Below are 20,517 nucleotides of genomic sequence, written 5' to 3' on the forward strand. Positions count from 1 at the left end.
CTAACACGACACCGTTCCAACAGAAAACCCTTAATGCGCTCCGACCCGCTCATTTGCATGACAACAGTGCCTGGTGGCTCGAGAACGCAAACATCGAAACAGGTTCCAAGGTGCAGGCGTTAAATAATTTTGACAAAAAGGTTATCTCCGCGCAAACTTTTTAGTCCGTATGTATAACAAACTACCTGGCCGTAAAGATTCATAATACAGATTTTTTTTTTTTTTTTGCAATTATTCCCAACTTTTGACCAGTAGTGTAAAAATGTGAATTTAATATATATATATATATTTTTTAATGATAATTGTACACTAATCTGTAGCTGTGGAAGCATGTGTAAAAATGATTTGTTTTTATTGATCGTGTGAAAATTTAATGATCAGTTTTGATGATGTCTCCCTTTTTGTGCTGATCAATACTCCTGTTTTTTTATAACATGTTTATTTGATAATTATCTAAAACATATTGCCACCATGTTTTTAGGAACTTTATAGTGTGATTTAATACTTTCACTAGCTGCTGATAGGCAGTGTACAGTACATACTGTACAGTAAACTAGTATTGACTTTGAAAGACATTAGACAAACAGCTGTGTATTTTGTCTCTCAGCAGGATCGTCTGACCTCATGTTTATTTATAAGTCATGCTTTTCCCCCCCCCCCCCCCCCCAGCACAAGCTGCTGAAACGAAAACACTAATGCATTTACAAATGTAGCTAAATCATAGTTTAATTAGGGTCAAATCATATTAATTGCAAGATTATAACGGTGAGGGTGACGTGTTGTTTCTCCTCAGGAGGAGAAGACCGAAACCACGGCACCAGGTGAAGATAAAGCGGATATCAGCAGCGTGAATGAGGAGGAGGATGATGATGATGATGATAACCACGCTGATGAAGAGGAGAATGATATAAACGAAGAGGCCAAAGAGTGCGGACCGACAGCGGAGAGTAACGTCACCGAGAGCGTGAAGGAGGAGCCGTGTGAGGAACCCGACAGCAAAGATCTGTCAGGGTAGGTGTATCTTCATCTCTGAGCTTCAGTGCATGGCTCTGTGGATCTCTAAAGGAGAATCTCATGGAAAAGAGAGAGAGAGAGAGAGAAACGGAGACAAAAACGAGATGTGCTTCGAGAATGATGCATGATAGACGAATTTGGGAGAAACGGTCAAAAAGTGAGATCATGAAAGCACTTATAATGGTGTTTTGTGGAAACATTTGACTGATTTTGATGGTGGATGTTGCTGTAGTTTCTCTCTGGTTGAGTCTCATGTCACTCGCCCGCTTATTGAAACTGCATGTTGGCCGAAGCGTGTGCCTTTTTAGCTTGCTTTCTCTCTCTCTCTCACTCACACACACCCTTTTTCCATCTTATCTTGAACCATCCCACACGTCTCCAGCAAAAAAGGCCTCCGTTCTAATTTTCGCTGCACTTTTTATTTTTCCCGTCTGTTGGAAATAAGAATATTTAAATGATCAATGCGTGAATTGCTGTGAATTTCATTTGTTAGATATTTTATTAATTCTTGACTGTTATATCACCGCCAGCTGGTGATGGAATAAAGCTAAAGTTCAATATCTTTAAAATAAGTAAAATACCACAATGTATTGTGTGTTTGTGAGCAGGTTACATAGTCAATTATGTCATCATACGCCATCTTTCAAAAGTTTGGCTTTCAAAAATAGTTAAAAATTGTGCAATATTATTAGAATTTCAAATAACTGGTTTCTATGTGAATATATAGTAAAATGTCATTTATTCCTGTGAGGAAAGCTGAATATTCAGCATCATTACTCCAGTCTTCAGTGTCACATGATCCTTCAGAAATCATTATGATCTCATGATTTGATGCTCAAGCATCATTTCTGATTATTGTCAATGTTGAAAACAGTTGTGCTGCTTCATATTTTTGTGGATACATTTTGTTCAGGATTCTGTAATGAATAGAAAGTTTAAAAGAACAGAATTTATTTGAAACCGAAATTTTTGTAACATTATAGTACCTTTTTACAGTCACTTTTGGAAAAATTAAATGCATCCTTGCTGAGTAAAACCTGTAGCTGATTATGAGTCAGCAGAAGTCAAGTTTGAGTTATTCCGGCACCGTTTTTGTGGGAAAATGATCTCTTCGGATCTGTGAGTTTTGGGTGTTAAGTGTTGTCTTGAACTATTCAGGTGTGACTTTGAAGCTCAGTTGAGCGATGGACTGACTAGTTCAGCTCTTCCACTGCTTCCCAAGTGTTTCCCGACGCTTCCCGCTCTCTCATATCATGCCTTTAGTGTTCTGCTGTGTTGTTGTGTGGATGAGAACAGACCCTGATGCTGAGATCATGTCGAGCCTTGTGCCTGGGTAGGGTTGGGAATCGAGAAGCCGTTCTGTTCCGCTAAAAAGCTTTATTTTCATGACTTTATAATAATTGGTTCTTGATCTCATAAGCAATGGGATTGATTTAGTCTAAGGAACTGCTCACTGTTTAGTCATGTTGAACTCAAAATTCTAAATGTCATCATTAATGAACGGAACTAAAAATGGAATCAGAATTGTTACATTTCAAACGATTCCCACCTCTACACGTCAGTCCCTGAACTAAATCTGGTTGCATTGTCTCTAATTTGAAGCATTTGGATGCACATGCGTTTTTGAGATTAAACTGCCTAACTAATCTCCTTCATGTAGCAGTGATCTGATTATTTAGCTGTTTTTTTATAGATGCTTTTTTGCTGCCGTTTCAACGGTCATCCTGCAGTGTTGGTTTTCCAATGATGCTTTTCCCCTTCATTTTCTGTATTGAATCAATAACTATGTGGAACCAGGGTCCTGCCTAGTACCAGCTCAGTTGTTGCATCACTAGTTGAAGGTTGTCTGCTGCTAACTAACCAGGGTTGTTTCTCGGTTGAACTTTGTGAAGTGATTTCAGTGGTAGAGTTCAGTGTGCTATAACTGTCTAACGTGGCTTCCTCTCTGCTCTCTAACGTGATTGTGATTTGCCCCTTTGCTGAGCTTCGCTGTGCCCCTCTTGCTGCACTTTGACCCTTTCCTTGTCACACACACACACACACACATCTTGAACTCAAGTTCAAAGTCACATTTGAAATATCTTCTAGTTAGAAAAATCCTTACTCGCCCTCATGTTGGTCTAAACCTGTATGACTGTATTTGTTCAGTGAAACACTAAAGGAGACGTTTAGCAGAATGTTCATATAATGACCACAGGCTGTCAAGCTCCAAAAAAGATTTAAAAACAATATTCAAATTTCCATAAAAGTAGCAATTCTTTTCAGGTTTTTGTTGATTAGCATTGGTGGTTAGTAGATGGCATTACCACACCATGCATCTTTCACTCCATTCACTGCCATTTAAACATGGTTGTGTATTCTGGGAAAATCACTTTTTGTAAGTACAAATCACTTTAATATTTTTTTGTTATATTATTATTGTAGATGTTTTACTTAAATATGTATTATTTTTTACATATTTATATATATATATATAATGTAAGAATTGTCATAGATTCACTAGTATTCACTCAGTGATTTATTTTTTTATCATATTTGTTACATTTATTGAATATATACTGTACATTATTCATATATTATACAGAATAAAACATGATAAAAAATTATGAAAATAATGAATTGTTTTATTCTAGTCAAACATGTACATTTATATATATATATAATATGAAACAATCTAAATAAAGATATAAATTATGTAACATGTATAAAAATTACTGTAGAAGTTTCACTAGAATCCAATTTTTATCAAATTTATATACTGTATATTATAAATTATATTATTTTATAGAACTTAGAATGGACAAAAAAGAATTAAAATAATGAATAATGAATAAAAAAATAATAGTTTTATGTAAGTGAATTATGTACATTTTATATATATATATATATATATATATATACTGTTATGATAAATATACATTTTATTAAATATATTTTTCTATAAGGATATAAATAAATGTATATTATATATATGAAATTTATAACTTTTTTTCTTTTTTTATCTTTTTTCTTTTTTTATGTGTATATATATAGTATTATATTATTATTATTATAAATTATATTATTATTTTTTATAGAACTTTATTTTCTCTATCTGCTGTCTTTGACATTATAGCTCATGATAGTCAGCAGTGAAGGGGTTGAGACTGTCTTCTTTAAGTGCCGTTAGCCGTCCAATCAGTGATGTCCTTTTCCTAGAGCTGTAGAGTCATTTGTCACATGACGCTCACAGTTCAGGTTAAAAAGATGTCAGTGTCCAGTACCCATGAGCAAAGATGCTGGTTGTGCATTTCCAGCAGACCAACAGCTTTTGAGATGAATGGCAATGCAGACGGAGAGTTGTCTTTATCCAGATATTATAGATGTATTTGATATTCCAAGTTTTCCGCGTATATCATAAATCATCCAAGTTGGACTGCAGAGAGTATGACAAAATAGTATGGCTTCAGAATACTTGGATTGGGCATGTTTATTTATTTCAGTCCTTTTTGGTGCTTGACAGCCAATGCTTTCATTATATGGAGAGAGCAGCTTGAGATTCTTCAAATGGAAGAAGAAACACAGGTTTCATGAGGGTGAGTAAATGATGACAGAAGATTCATGTTCGGGTGTTTAAAACGAATCAGGCAGTTTTAGACCAGCTTCTTTATATATTCCAGGTTGAGGTTCAGACAGCCGGCTGATGACCCCATAATGTCTTCCTCCGATGTTCAGGAGGAGTGTTAGACTTATCCGACAGGGAAAGATGAGGAAAGTTTAGATTTCAGAAGCATTAGGCTGAGAAAGCCAGATTTCAGGGTGGGTTTTTTGGGGAGGGCGGTTGTGGGAAAAGCCTAGGGCCAGGAAACGGGAAGTACTGAATTGTCTTTCTTGCAGGGATGTCAGCAGTCAGGAGTGGGAGGAAGGGGAGGAGTTTGAGTGTTACCCTCCTGGGATGAAGGTGCAGGTGAGGTATGGGCGAGGCCGAAATCTGAAGACGTACGAAGCCACTGTCAAAGAGTCAGACCTGGAGGGGGGAGAGGTGCTCTACCTGGTGCACTACTGTGGCTGGAACGTCAGGTAAGGCAGGACCCTGGGAACTCATGCCTCATTTGTTTGCATTTGCCAAAAAATTGGTAGCCCCAAGCAGATTATAGTCCTGGAGTTAGAAAGGCTGGTGCATGTGGAGTTTCTGTTGGCCAAAACCTGGAAACGAGCATTTTAGTGCTTGCGGTTCCATCGGCCTGAAGTCAGTCGATGGGTTTTTGAAAGGGTTAAAAGCCTGGAATAAGGTCTGTGGTGAACACAAGCTCTGTTGGTGTTTTCATGATTTATTCTACATCAAGTGTCTGTGTGGGACTACATATGTCGTCAGTGGCATTAAAAGGCTGCACTGCTTGTGTTTTTTAAACTCAAACTTTCAGGGGAAATGTTTTTTTAAGGAAGGACTGAAGGAGTTGGCGAAGCTTAATGGTGGTGAGGTTGAAGTCGTGCGACTGTGGTGAAGTTCGTTCATAGCTTTTTATTTTTGCAGATTGTATTTAGACTTCATTTGTGAAGATTATCATGATGAACAAAATGTGTAACTTTTGTTGGTCACAGTGCTTATAATCCAAAACCCAGTGGAAAAAATCTGTTGTGCTTTTGTCGAGGGAACCAGGGTGAGGCGAACGTACGGGTTGGCCTACAAAAATACATTATCACGGCAACGCTCTATTGCAGTTTGACGGACACGTCAAGTGACGAGCTTTTTTTTTTTGACATGTGGGAATTTGTTTAAATCACAATGCAGTGGATGCAAATTAGTAGGAAATGTGTGATCCAGATTTCTGCCCATGCAAAGGTTATTTCACTGCTGTAATTGATGCAGTTCTGCTTCTATTTTACTAATCAGTGCCTCAAAACTTTGAAAGATTTGATGCACTAATCTGGGAAACTTTGGCAGTCTTAGCAATTAGTGCTTGTAATGTGAAGCTGGTACTTTGTGCACACCGTGCTTTCTAGTTTTGTGTGCAACATGCATCAGTTGGACTGTGTGCGATCTGTTGTTTGTGTGTGTGTGTGTGTGTGTGTGTGTGTGTGTGTGTCTGAGGCCCTGTTTACACCTGTTATTAAGATGCGCTTTGGTCGATCGGATCGCAAGTGGACGACGCTAAATACAGGTGTAAACGGGGTCTAAAACGTTTTGAGCTGGTCCATTTTCTACCATTTCCAGAGGTAGTTGGAAACACATTCGACCGGATTGCTTTCGTAGTGTAAACGCTCATGTGATCGAATGTGTTCAAACAGACACAACAGACGCCTGATCTCTGACTACTGACCTAATGCGTAAACACTATGAAGTTTGGTTTGAAGATGAACTTGCGGCTGTCAGTGCAGAAACCAAAGCTGATGTTCTCCGTATGTTTTTCTGTTTTCTCCGGTCGGGTTCATGTGTAAAGATCTGAAGAAACCCATACATTTACCCTCCCATAGACCCTCCCCTGGAAGAAATCAGGACAGAAGTGGTTGAAAGTGGAGAAAAGGGGCGGATGGTGTAAACGTGAATGTGTCTCCCTCGTCTACTTGTGATTCGATCGACCAAAACGCATCTTGGATCTGGTTACAAAAACTCTTTGAGGCAGAGGAAGAACGTTGGTTGATTTTGGCACTTTACAGACTTTTTGGCTTCTTTTCAGTGCCTGAGAGGTTGGTCAGAGACTAATGGAGTGTGAAAGTACGGTGTCATTTACTGGACTGCAGTGACCCGTATCAGGAGGCGGATCACATGAACTCGGAGAGCGACCCGTTAGCGTTCCCATCATCTCATTGGCAGTTCTTCAGCCGCCATATGAAACTGGTGTTGCATGTTGCCATCTTTGCTCAGTTCTGGAGGTTTTTCCTTCGAGCTCTCATTGAAAGTGAAGGATTTCTGGGTGTTTTGCCTTTGCAAATTGTTGTTGGTATGAATAACCCTTGAGACTAGGACAGAGATCAATTATCAAGTTCTACTTCTCAGATTTGTGTCAGGTTTATTTGTGTTGTGTGGATATTTCTGATGTTTACAAGCACTGAGACTTGAAGCTAATTTCTTGCTGCTGACAAAAACAGAGCAGGACCTTCTGAACATCATGCCCATTTACATGGACACTTTTTTTTCTTTTTTTTTAATCGGATTGAAACTTTCCAGGTTCGGTTTTCAATCTGATCAAGTGTTTACATGTCCTCTCCATCGGATTAGAAACGGCTTAAACCACCACATACTATCCGAATTAAATTTCAATTCATTTTGTTTGACGTCGCTACATGTGATTTTCTTTTTCTTTTTTTCTTTTTTCAGACTGTGCTACTAGTCCGATTGCAAACGCATTATTGGGGTCCATGTAAATGCAGCTAATCTTTTATGTATACAGTGTGTTTATTCTCTTAATAGTGACTTTATATGTTGGAATTGTGTGTCTTGTACAATGTAATTTCTCATTATTTGGACATTGCACTTCCTTATTGCAACAAGACGCAGAGATTTATCAGTTTTGGTGGCGTATTAGTAAATGTTGACCAACTGTTTCTCTTAACAGGTATGACGAGTGGGTCAAAGCCGATAAGATTGTCAGACCAGCCAATAAGAACGTCCCTAAAATAAAGCACCGCAAAAAAATAAAGGTACAGTCAAGAAGATTTTCTGCTTTTTTTCTTATGAAATCAAGTCATGCGAGTTGAACACACTACCGTTGTGGGTCGCTAAATATAATAAAAAAATACAGTAATATTGTGAAATATTACAATTCATAATAACTGTTTTCTATTGTAATATATATATGTGTGTGTGTGTGTTTCCTAAGACTAGTGAATATATAGTAAAATGTCCTTTATTCCTGTGATCAAATCTGAATTTACAGCATCATTACTCCAGTCTTCAGTGTCACATGATCCTTCAGAAATCACTCTAATATGATGATTTGCTGCTCAAGAAGCATTTATGATTATTATCAATGTTAAACACAGTTGTGTTGCATCATATTTTTGTGGAAACCGTGATTATTAGAACAGCATTTATTTTGAAATAGAATCTTTTGTAACATTATAAATGTCTTTACTGTCACTTTTAATACAATTTATAGCATCCTTGCTGAATAAAAGTATGAATTTCATTCTTTAAAAAAAAATGGTACTGACCTCAGAATTAGCAGGATGTGTTCCTCATGTATATTCATATTTATAGTGGCTACAATCTTAATTTGCTCTCTTTGTTTAATGACAGAATAAAGCAGAGCGAGAAAGAGACCGAATAGAGAGACTGACGGACAGAGAGGACTTTCCTTTACCTAGAAATCGCATCAATCGGTTGTCGAATCCGAATTCTGGCAGTGATGTCTTCTCGAAGATGGAGGATTGTGGTGATGAACTAAACCAGCAGACGCCCGTCAAGCCCATCGAGATCACATCTATTCTCAACGGCCTCCCAGGTACCTTTACATTCACAGTAATTATGAGTCTTACATTTTTTTTAAAGTAAAGTGTGCAATTTTTCTATCCTAAAAACTCACTGTAAGTGAACCATTGGTCCTGACGGGTGACACAGTGATTTTGTGTGACTTCAAAAACATTGATCTGTTTGATTTAGCAGCCTGACATCTGTGTGTACAGACAATGGCGGAAGGAATAGTAATGGAGCGTTTGGAAAACATCTTTGGAAAAAGTCATTGTTCTTGCAATTCCATTTTGTGCAACTTGCACACTTCACCTGTAAAGGGGATGTCTAATGCTATTTCATGCATTCTGACTTATGGATTCTCATGCTAAACATGGCCAAAGTTTCAAAAAACTAGTTGGACTTATGATGGAGTATTATATTATTATTATATTTCTGTGCCAAATGCACTCCTTCAGGATTCTGATATGTTTCGGAAAGTGTTTTTCGAGTATGGCCCTCTATGACCTCTGTTTCCCATAGGCTCGGAAAGCTCCACAGATGACAGTGAACGAGAAGATGATGATGACGCTGATCATGACGAAGAGGATCATCCAGGAGGACGAGTGAGTCTTCGGAAAGGAGGTCCTCCAGAGCGCTCGCTTACACCACAGCACTGGGAAACCGGAAGCCCGTCTGAAGGCTTCAAAGCTCCCACAGTTGTCGACGAGGAACCCACCGTCCAGGAAAGCCCAGAATCGGGCAAGAGGAAGAGCCAGTTTGAGGTGGACGTGGAAGGATCCGGCGGAAGAAGAAAAAAAGCAGAAGTTCTAGGCGAACGCAGCTTGAAAAGCCCGGCGAAAGGCAAAACTAGAACCAGTAGAGGCAGCGATTGGCTACCAAGTAGTTCGCCGAAAAAGTTGGAAGAACGAGGTCCGTTGGAGGATCGAGGCGAAAGCAGTTCTGAAGACGAAGCGACTGAGCTTCAACCCAAGGAAATACCAAAAGGGCACCCGAAAACCAAGAGCTCGCCTTCGAAGAAATACAACGGCGTCAAGGAGAAGAATAAAAGCGGGTGTTCAGGATTCTGGGAAATCCCAGAGAAAAGAGCCAAAATATCCACAGGGATCGATGACAGGTCGCCCAGCTCTCGTACCAAAGGCCAGAAGGACGTTTGGTCCAGCATCCAAGTTCAATGGCCCAAGAAGATTTTAAAAGATCTGTTTTCAGACTCGGACACGGAGGCGGCGAACTCTCCTCCTCCTCCTCCTGCAGGAACCGTTTCAGACGAGCCGAGCGCCGAACCGGCCCGGGACAACGACGAAGAAGAGATCGCAGAGGAGAAGCTGCAGGAGAATCCCAGCAGTGGCACCAACTCGGTCCTCAACACGCCTCCGACGACTCCCGAGTCTCCGGCCAGAGCCGAAGGTCCCGCTGAGGTTCTGCCCGAGATCCGCGCGCCTTCGCTGCCCGCCAGTCCTCAACACGCCTCTTTACCCGAGGGACCCCTGATGGAGGAGCGGGCCGGGGGACGCAGCGAGTCCGACAGCAGCACGGTGGAGGTGGAGAGTTTAGGAGGAGAGATCCCGGAGATCCATCGGGAAGAGGAGGCGGGATCCCCTTCCAAGGCCTTCGACGGAAACCTGTCCTGCAACAGTAACAGCAACTGCAGTCTAACGCTCAGCAACAGCAGCCAGCAGGAGAGCGAGCAGAAAGCCAAAGGTGCGTGGAGAAACCATAACCATGATCGATAGAAGTTCATGCTTTTATTCAGCAAGGATGCATTCAATTCAGACCCGCTCTGTCCGTCAGTCTCTCTATTCGGTCTCTTTCTCGCGCCGCTTCATTCTGTCATTAAACAAAGACAGCAAATTAAGAGTGTAGCCCCTATGAATATTAATATACATGAAGAATAACTACACTGCCATTCAAAAGTCTGAGGTCAGTACGATTGTTTTTAGAAAGAAATTCATACTTTTACTAAGCAAGGATGCGTTAAATTGATTAAAAGTGACAGTAAAGACATTTATAATGTTACAAAAGATTTATATTTCAAATAAATGCTATAAAATAAAATCTCACAGTTTCCACAAAAATAAAATGAAGCCGTTTTCAACATTGATAATAATCATAAATGTTTCTTGAGCATCAGATCCTCATATTAGAGTGATTTCTGAAGGATCATGTGACACTGAAGACTGGAGTAATGATGCTGAAAATTCAGCTTTGATCACAGGAATAAATTACACTTTACTGTATATTCACATAGAAACAGCCGTTTTAAAATGTAATAATATTAATGTTAATATATCATAATATTAAAAGCAGATTGATATATGATAAAACAGCCACGTTGAACATTTAACATTTAAAAAATCTTAATGTTTCGACCCCAAACCTTTGAACTGTAGTGCCTATAAACAGATTATTATTTTTTATTTGATTTTATCTTACATTATAAAACTATTTCCTATTACATTACTTCTAAAATACTTCAGTAACAGTTAAGGTACAATAGGTTCCTTTTGTTAACATTAGTTAACTATATTTGTTATCAATGAAAAACACTTTTATTTATTTATTTGTCTAATTAAATGTTAATTTCAATATTAATACGATACAATTAAATACAATATTTACCAAGCAAATGTTGCATCTGTTATTATTCCTTAATTGACCTTAGCTAACATAAACTAACATGAACATTTGTTTTGTTATGAATTAATGTTAACAGATCAGTAGCAAATTATTGCTTATTGTTTGATAATGTTAGTTAAGGCTTTAACTAATGGGACATTATTGAAAAGTGTTACCAATACTTCAATATGGTTTAAAAAGATATTTTTTAAAATGTGATTAATTCGTCAAACCCTGCATTAATGCTTTGCGCCAAACTGGTTAGAAAGAGAGGAAGATCACTCGGTTTTGGAGCAAAGTTAGCAGATGTTCACACAGGACACGGTTTTGTATTTTGCGTCTCACACATGAATGCTGTGTAAAGAAAAATAACTTTTTTATAAAATAGTTTTTTTTCCTCATTCCACTGCCCAAACGCGAACCCTGTTCTGTGTTAATATGCTGTGAATATTATTTAAATGTTGACTAGTTGTTAGTGCACATTAGCCTGGGAAAACCCAGACAACTTCCGGCAAATTTAGATTTGCTCTGAAAGTTAGTCTGGCGAAGAGCTCATTCAAGCCCATTTCCAATCCGCCTAAATCACGGCACCAATCAGAAACGTCGGGACGGGCTTTACACGATGACGACAGCGCTGGGATTTTGAAGCAGATTTTGTAGCCTACATTACAAAGATGGATGCCGCCGTCGAACATCACTCGTTCCAATCAGCTATCGCGTCTGTTTTAAGCGTTTTGAACGTTTCCTTTTTGTTAAAAACCGAGCAAAGAACAACACTCGGAGATGTGTCTCCGCCGCTCTGCATACGTCATCTCCTTCATCGCTCTGATTGGGTTTAGGTCTATTCGCGACGTCCGTTGGCGACGCCCCTCTGGAAATGATTTGTCTATGACGCTTTGCCAGACCATAACTCTGTTACAACTGAGAATGGTCTGGTTTTAACCAGGCTAAGTGCACATTAAAAAATAAGTACAAAATCATTCCAAGAAATGCATTTCTAAATGTTTCTCTCCCGTCTCACAGCCTCGTCCAGTCAGAAGCGGCACAAAGAGTCTCAAGGCGGTGGAGCGTCAAAGAAACACAAGCGGAGTCATAAAAACCTGAGCTTACATCCCAAGAAGAACCGCAAACCAGGTTAGAGAAATCATCAAGCGTGTGTTTTAGAGAGGTCAGCGGAGCTCGTGTGTTTTAGAGAGGTCAGCGGAGCAATGCTAAGCTAATCCAAGAGCTCCAGCTTTAGCTTTCCTGTGTCAGTCCTTTACTCCTGCAGGGTTGTGTACGTGCTCGAGTGTCTCTGCTTCTCCTTCCTCGAGTGTGTTTGTCAGTGAGACGCTGTGGCATCGTCTGGTAATGAAAAGCTCGAGGAGTTCGGTGACTTCAGTAACTCACTTTAAGAGATTACTCTGTCTCCAAATTAAGTTATGGTTTGCTAACACTCTTCTGCCAATACATTTGTTTGTTTTTTACACCCAAGTCCTCTTTAAAAGAACCAAACTCAAACACTTAATTTCAATAATCACAGTGGACTTTATCATCCTGCTAACTATGAGTGACTGCAACTACATGTCAACTAACTCTCATTAGAGCATCAGTAGACCATTAGTGTTCGGGTTAGGAGAATAAGTCGACATGTAGTTGCAAAGTTACTTATAATCAGTAGAATATCTGTTGGGGAGCATCACAATGAAGAGTTAGCCGATATTAAGCAGTCTAATGAGAGTTAGTTGACATGAAGATGAACAGAATGAATGAACCATCGAAATAAAGTGCTAATAAAGAGTCTTTCACACTGTCCCTTAACCTCAAATGAATTCTAAACACATTTTTTCTTGGTTAGATTATTGTAATATAATAATAATTTTATTGTTATTGTTATTTTGAAGATTTTTTATACAATAGTAATATATTTCTGCAGGGTTTTTTTTGTTGTTGTTGTTTTTCTTCACGTTCACTGCTTTGATAGAAGGTCTGGTTGACTGAAAACTGAAGACTTTTGAGATTGACCTACATTTACTATTGACTTGAAGTACCACCTTAAAGTTGATATTTCTATAATTTAACAACAAATAATATTTTAAAATTTTTTAGTTTAAATTGTCTTTTTATTAAAAAAAATATTTATTTTAATGAAAATCATTAAATGTATTTATTTGCACTGGTAGAAGGTCCGGTTAAGGTTTTAACTTACCGTAGTATTTCAATAATGTAACAAAAAATAAAATAAAACGACAAATAAAATATAATTTATTTTTAAAGTTTTGTTTAATTTTTACTGTTTTTATTTTAAAATTATTAACTTTATTTAAAATGTAAAAATTCATTCTAATTACTAAATTATTAGTAATTAGGGTCACTGCTTTCACACAGACTTGATTATTGATTATTTTAAATCAAACTCAAGCATAATTTTTTTTTAGTTTAATGGCATTATGAATGCAAGTATAAACTGATGAATGCATGCGAGGCCAGTCCAGTAACGCGGAGTGTGTGTGTGTGTGTGCAGCCCACAGCAGTGACAGCGAGGACCAGTGTATCAGCGAGAGCAAGAGCTCGAGCCGGACCCCCCCCTCAGCCCACCGGTACCAGAAACACGGAGAGCCGGAGCATTCCCACAGCCGGGAACATCACGCCAGGACCAGGTGGACCTTCCAGATGTGTAAGTGCCAGGATTCCTCATAGTCTTCTTAACCCGTCTGATGATGAGAAACCAATGTCTGACGTCGGTTCCCTTTCGCCCCTGTTGATCCAGCGGACCTGGAGAAGATGAGCAGTCTAGAGCGGATCGCTTTCCTTCAGGAAAAACTGCAGGACATCAGGAATCACTACCTCTCGCTGAAGTCTGAGGTGGCCTCCATCGACCGGAGACGCAAGCGCATGAAGAAGAAGGAGAGAGAGAGTGAGTGCTGGAGTTTGGGGGAACCCGTTATTCTAGGATTATGTGTATACTTTTATAGTATTTATTCAAATGATTGCTTAGCTGTTTATTTTATATCATAATTAATTTATAAATAGTCATTTTGTTATGTGCTTTATTTTTTATTTCAGTGTTAGTTTTAGTAATTTCAGAACATGAACTTAAAATGATTTTTAGTTAGTTGCCAAGGCAACTTTTTTATGTTATATATGTAAAATAATAATAATATAACATATAATAAAATAATATATGAAACAAGTTTTTCATATAATCTTTTTATAATTATTATAATAAATTATTTTATTTCATCTGAAAATATTTTAAATAGTTTAGGTTTTAGTAATGTTGCTATGAGCTTGTGTTCATTTTATTTTATTTTGTATTTCTATTTTTTAGTTTAAATAAAAAAAATAGTGATTCAAGTTTTTATTTGAGATCAGTATGAATTACAAAAACAAGAGTAACTGCAAAAATACAGTTTTAGTCATTTAAGTACTTCAACATATTTATAACAACTTAAGATTTTTAAGTTCAGGTTGTTTTTTTTACACAATATATATATATTTTTTTATATATATATATATTCTTTGATAAAATGAGTTCTCTGATTGCAGTCCTTGGAAAAAAAAACAAAAAAAGTAGTGCTTGAAAATGTCATTTTACAGTATCTGTACGAACCCTGTTTCCTGCTATCACGCTTTTTGCCAGTCCAAAGTTAGCCGTTTTTGAGGCTAGTTCACTCGTTTAGAAAGTCATCTGATTCCCTCGTGTGTCATGAACTAACCCATGAACTCTTGTGTCCCAGCAGGCGCAGCAGTGGCCTCTTCCTCCTCGTCCTCATCCTCCCCGTCCTCCAGCTCTCTGACGGCAGCTGTCATGCTAACGCTAGCCGAGCCGACGGTCTCCGGCGCGTCTCAAACCTCGGGGGTGTCTGTGGAGTGCAGGTGACAGGAATGACACGGCGTCGAGCAGCACAGAGCACTTAACCAGCACCCGGCTCGACCTCTGACCCCTGCACTAGTGGACGGACACACACTGACAAACGGGGCACAAGTATGATGAAACAATAGCCACCAGATACAGCAACAAGCACTATTTTATATCGACAACTGTTTCCTTGGCAAGCTAATTGCACTCAAGTGCACTTTTTCCTGAAAGTTGGGTCGAGTTTGACGATAAGACTATTTCTGTTTGTTTGTTTTACAAACCATCTCCACTATGTCCATGAATATTTGATCCTGAATCTGAATTCCAGCACGTTCAGTTTCACCCACAGTGAATCGTCCGAGGCGTTTGAGACGAGCAGAGTCACTGACGCCGTTACGCTGGTCACGCGTGAGGGATGCTGGGAAACGGCCAGCGCTGGGTCGATGTGTGTTTCATCACGCCTCCAGAAGAGTTCAGCTGTGAGATTCTCACTCGCTCACTGGAAAGAGAATGTCTCGTTTATTTTTAATCAGAACATGGCAAGAGCATCAAATCAGTCCAGGTCATATTTCACCCTAAAACCAAAAGGGGGGCGAATGTGTGTGTGTGTGTGTGTGTGTGTGTGTGTGTATATATATATATATTGCTCAAAGAAAATAAAGCCATAAATAAGTAAAGTACTGCATTTTTTCCCCGGTTGGAAATTTTATAATTTTAAATTTTAAACCCCGGTTTTAATTTTTATACATATTTATTTATATATATATATGTGTGTGTGTGTATATATAATAACTGTATTACAGTACTGAGAATCTCCATTGACAATTAATTAAATTAATTATAATTTCAGTGAAAGAAAAACTTAATGGTCCTAAATAAAGGTTTCATTAGGCAAGTGATTTTTTTTAAATATGTATCAAATATGTAATTCACTATATTACATTAATGAGAATCATCATTGAGAATAGAAATAATTATTTATTTAAATAATTCTCTATTAATAATTTTACAATGAAAAAAATCTTAATGGCCCTATAAAAAGGTTTCATTATGCAATATTTTTAGTGTTTTATATATAATTATGTATTAAATATATAATCAAAATACTGTATTACAGTATGTAATGAGAATTGTATACTGTATATAAGTAAACTAAATCTAGCAAAATGATGCTAGAAGATATTTTGATTTATATATATATATAATATGTTGAAACCTATTTTTAGTAGTTTTTCAATTAGATATATAATGTTAAAAATGTATTGCAGTAATGACATCTGATAATAATGAGAATTGTATATTTAATAAATAATTATATATAAATTAATTTAACAGTTGGGTAAAAAAATTGTTCTAAAAAAGTCCATTGAGAGATGTTTTATATACAGTATATAACAATGAAACATTTCACAATAAAAAGAAATCTTGCATCATGAAACCTATTTTTAGTAGGGTTTTTATCATTAAAACTAATGTATTACAGTATCAGCATTGAAAATGATAATAAATAATTACATATCAATCAATTTCCCAATTGGAAAAAAGTCTTTATATGGATTTATATATACATACTGTTATATATATATGTATATACTTTTTTATATGGTTTTAGGGTGAAATGCGACTCGTTTTGCTTGTCTGTTCAGACGACACCTTATGAATGTTAAACCCCCAATTTGTCCAATGTTTTTTTTTTTTTATGATCTCAGAAATGCTCATTAAAGCTCCATGGATCATCCCTTCATCTCCCCGTCCCCCGCTCGATCCTCCTCATGCGTTCAGTGTGTGTGTCCCGTCGACAGAGCCGAGTGAGTCGGGCTAAGGGCTATCGAGCCGCGCGCTCGCGATGGAGAATTTGCGTTCAGTATCTCTGGAGGTGAAATGTATTATGATTGTTGACAATTTGAGAATTGAAGACTTTTTCTGGCAGCCAGGATTCTAAATGTATTTTACTACTGAGATCGACCCAGACCCTGTGGGTGGGGTTTTAATGGTTAATGTGGCAGTATTCAGAAGTGCAATGGCAGATTCATCTGGAATCATGTGCAATGACAGATGCCGATCTGTCCTGTGCGTCGCCTTTGTGTGTTTGTGTCTTCCTTTTCTCCATTTCCCACCTCCTTTTGCAATGCCATACAGGTGAAACTCGAAAAATTTGAATATGGTGCAAAAGTTCATTTATTGCAGTAATTCAACTTAAAAGCTGAAACTAATATATGATATAGACTCATTACATGCAAAGTGAGACATTTCAAGCCTTTATTTGTTATATTTGTGATGATTATGGCTTATGAAAACCTTTTCACAATATTCTAATTTTGAATTTGGGGTTTTCATAAGCTAAACCATAATCATCACAATTATAACAAATAAAGGCTTGAAATATCTCACTTTGCGTGTAATGAGTCTATATAATATATTAGTTTCACCTTTTAAGTTGAATTACTGAAATAAATGAACTTTTGCACGATATTCTCATTTTTCGAGTTTGGCCTGTACATGTAGGATGTCGAGTTGTAAAGCACTGTGGGAAACGGAAAACACGTGTTTGGTTGCGTATACTAGCAGTGAAGGGGTTGACCTGTGTTAGTTTAGCCAAAAATGAAAGTTGTTCCAAATGCATTTAATGTTATTTTCCCGTGCAACACAAAACCAGACGTTTCTTTTTCATGCGACAACAGTTCACCAACAACAGTCGACACTAATTTCAGTCGAATCGACACGATTTCAGAAGCACATTTGTCATGTAAACGGATGCTTGACTGAATATGCATGAATGTGCTTTAACAATGGCTGCAGGGAAAAATAGCGGCATGGTTTGCAATGAGTGAACGTGAATTATTCCTTTAGAAGTACTAAGGAACATCATCACTTCCCTTCATTTATCACTCTCTGTACTGTCATCCTTCATCTGATCTGATCAGGCGAAGGGTTACGGTGGTGAAGTCGTATGTATGTATGTATGTACAATGCTGAAGACATCTTTCCTTTGTATAGACTCCCTGTTGTATCATAACCTGAAGGACTGTACCGTTTGGCACTTGTATGTAATTGTATGCCTTTGTTATACATTTGTATATTGAGAAGTGTGTTTTGAGTCGAGCTAATTAATATCTTGCACTGTTAATACCATGTACGTTTCTGTACAGTTTTACTGTTTTAACTGTAGCGTCTGTGTGCATTTGGAAGGTAAAGCATGTCCATTTTCTTATTCGTTCTTTTGCGTTTCGTTCTTTCACTTCGGGAGGAGTTTGTTCCGATTCAGTTTCTCACTTTTACGTTTCCTTCTCGTCTGTGTATTTCCGTTCAACTGTGCTTGTACTAGGCTTTTTTTTTATATATATATATATAACGTGGTATTTTCCAATCTGTACATGAAGTGTAAAGTTTTATGGATCTTTGCAAAAATGTTCAGAGACCGTTTGTGAACGAGAGAGCGAGAGAGAGAGAGAGAAAGCTTAACGGAAAGTTCTATCATATTTATTAAGCTCATCAGAAGATGGACAGTGTGTAATTTATTGTACAAATGTAAGCAGAAAAGCCTTTGAAATAAATGCCATAGTTTGTGACTCTAATGTCCACTTCACTGTATATCAGAGATGATTGATGATGCATTATAGATTTGATCTGGTGTGTTTTTAATGGAAGCTTGTTTCCGCCGCAGAATAAAAAAGGTAAATTTGACTTTTTATCTCACAATTCTGAGGGAACAAAAAGTACAGTAATTGCGAGTTTATAGCTCAAAAAGTCACAATTTTCTTTTTATTCTGGGGTGGAACGCAGCTTCTATAGAGGGAATGCAGTGACGTCACTCTCCCGCCGGACGGAGTGGCAGAAGAGCTGCCGAGTGACTGGATTTAACAGGAGAAACGAGAAAACGCCGGTGAAACTAACGATTATCAGTTTTTAAACTAAAGGTTGGTTCACTCGATACATGCCTGTCAACACTCCCGTATTTCACACCCATCTCCCGCAGAATTATTCTGCAGAATATACAATGGTAAATATTTAATTGATGAGTTACAATATATAGTGTATGATTGATTTTACCCCTAAATTCAGCATATTGACACTAAATAACTGCAAATCCACCTTTCTCTGCCTGGATCCAGTTGTTTCTGTGAATTGCAGCGATCCATTTGCTTTTAGTTTCTGTAGCTTTCAGCAGTCTGTAAAAATATACCTCAGATTTCTTGTCAAATCTATTTATACAGTCAATCTCAAAGCTCTTTCCCGTTTTAGATGTGTTTTGTGTTTTTCGTGGCATTCGCTCTGAAAACCAATGAAATTATTATCATTCTGTTCCAAATCAGTCAAATCATGTGACGTGACTGTCATAATAAACAGTCCCCTGCCTGATGTGCTAAAAAAATATATATATATGCAAATGAGCCCCGCCTCCACTCACTCCCTTAGCTCAGAGATCCACTGGTTGACGATCACACGTTGATCTGATTGGTTACAAGGTCGTTTGTGACGTCAGAAACACCAGCGATTTCAAACCGTGTTTTTGAGACTGTCTTTGGTTCACTGCAGTTTTAAGCAGAAAATACTCAGCAATGCTGTCGACTTATGAACTTACACATGGTGTGTCTTAAAGCGTATTAAAAACACCACATAGATGTATAAACAGCATTAAAAACTTGATTTTCACCGCAGGGAAAGTTTAAACAAAGTTGGTTATTTCTTAAGTGAACATAAACGGTTGGGAAAGTAATCGAATGCTTGTCAGTATATCTGTGCATTTGGTCTTAAAGTGACAGCAACCTAATAAATCTGCTCTCTGTCTTTTAATGTTAAGTCAATTTTATTTATATAGCACATTTAAACATAGCAGAACTATCCAAAGTGCTGAACAAAGTAAAGATAACATCAAGTAAAACAGACAAAAACAGAAGCTAGATAATATTGACATGGAAATCACATATTGATAAGATCAAAGTAAAGGAATCCCAAATAATAGGTGTGCTGCATAAAGTTAAAATAAGAATGCATTGTTTTTGTTGTATAACTCATTGATTGTTCCATATCTGGGGCCCGTTCTTCGTACGTCGCTAACTCAGTTAGCTGGATTTGATTGTTGGCGATTTGGCATGATCTTGGATCGTTTGGTTCTTCGAAGCTCATCCTGGACTTGCTGTCATAGCAACAGGTGCGCAAGCTTGAACCTGCTCGGGAGCAGGCTTATTTCAGGTTAACAGGATTAGATCGCGGCTTTATAAGCGGAGGTGATACGGGAAGTCTTTTAGCGCAGCGGGAATGTGTACTTTTTGAGAGATATAATTTTTCTCATGACTCGTGAGGATGTCGTTTACATCATTAATTTGTTGGAAACGCATAAATGTTCGACTTGTCGTAGTCAGGCTTTAATAACAGTGCAGGCAAGTTACTATTGCGATTCTTAATATTCCAGATTAGTAATATTATATAAAAATTTACAAAAATTATATCAAATTTGAGTAATATTATATCACATTTTACAAACATTTTACAGTTGACAGACTATAATCTCTTAGATGCTGTGTGCTCAAATATGGCCAGGATCTGTGCATGACTGAAGAATTTTCAGAGATTTATGCACATTAGCCTATTTGAACGTGGTAAGGAAAAATATAGCTAAATATCAAGCTCACTGTATTAGGCCCTACATACACTT

At 37.7% G+C, this 20,517-nt stretch overlaps 1 protein-coding gene across 3 annotated transcripts in view; it reads left to right on the forward strand.

Annotated features, from left to right (window-relative positions):
- arid4b (AT-rich interaction domain 4B) overlaps positions 1-15,205 on the forward strand; it is a 141,580-nt gene extending 126,375 nt beyond the window's left edge. The window contains exons 16-24 of one of the 3 annotated variants that reach the window (XM_056232641.1): positions 794-1,011; positions 4,891-5,073; positions 7,551-7,635; positions 8,234-8,438; positions 8,927-10,105; positions 12,044-12,154; positions 13,524-13,676; positions 13,770-13,916; positions 14,740-15,205. In XM_056232641.1, coding sequence (XP_056088616.1) covers positions 794-1,011; positions 4,891-5,073; positions 7,551-7,635; positions 8,234-8,438; positions 8,927-10,105; positions 12,044-12,154; positions 13,524-13,676; positions 13,770-13,916; positions 14,740-14,882 — 2,424 coding nt within the window. In that variant the 3' untranslated portion in view covers positions 14,883-15,205. The remainder of the gene's footprint in view (positions 1-793; positions 1,012-4,890; positions 5,074-7,550; positions 7,636-8,233; positions 8,439-8,926; positions 10,106-12,043; positions 12,155-13,523; positions 13,677-13,769; positions 13,917-14,739) is intronic. The other 2 variants (XM_056232643.1, XM_056232644.1) reach the window with 2 other exon arrangements.
- Positions 15,206-20,517: the final 5,312 nt, after the last annotated feature.

This window comes from Rhinichthys klamathensis, unplaced genomic scaffold (genome assembly GCF_029890125.1).
Source record: "Rhinichthys klamathensis goyatoka isolate OS25496 unplaced genomic scaffold, OSU_Roscu_1.1 h1tg000352l_1, whole genome shotgun sequence".
Lineage (NCBI taxonomy): Eukaryota > Metazoa > Chordata > Actinopteri > Cypriniformes > Leuciscidae > Rhinichthys > Rhinichthys klamathensis.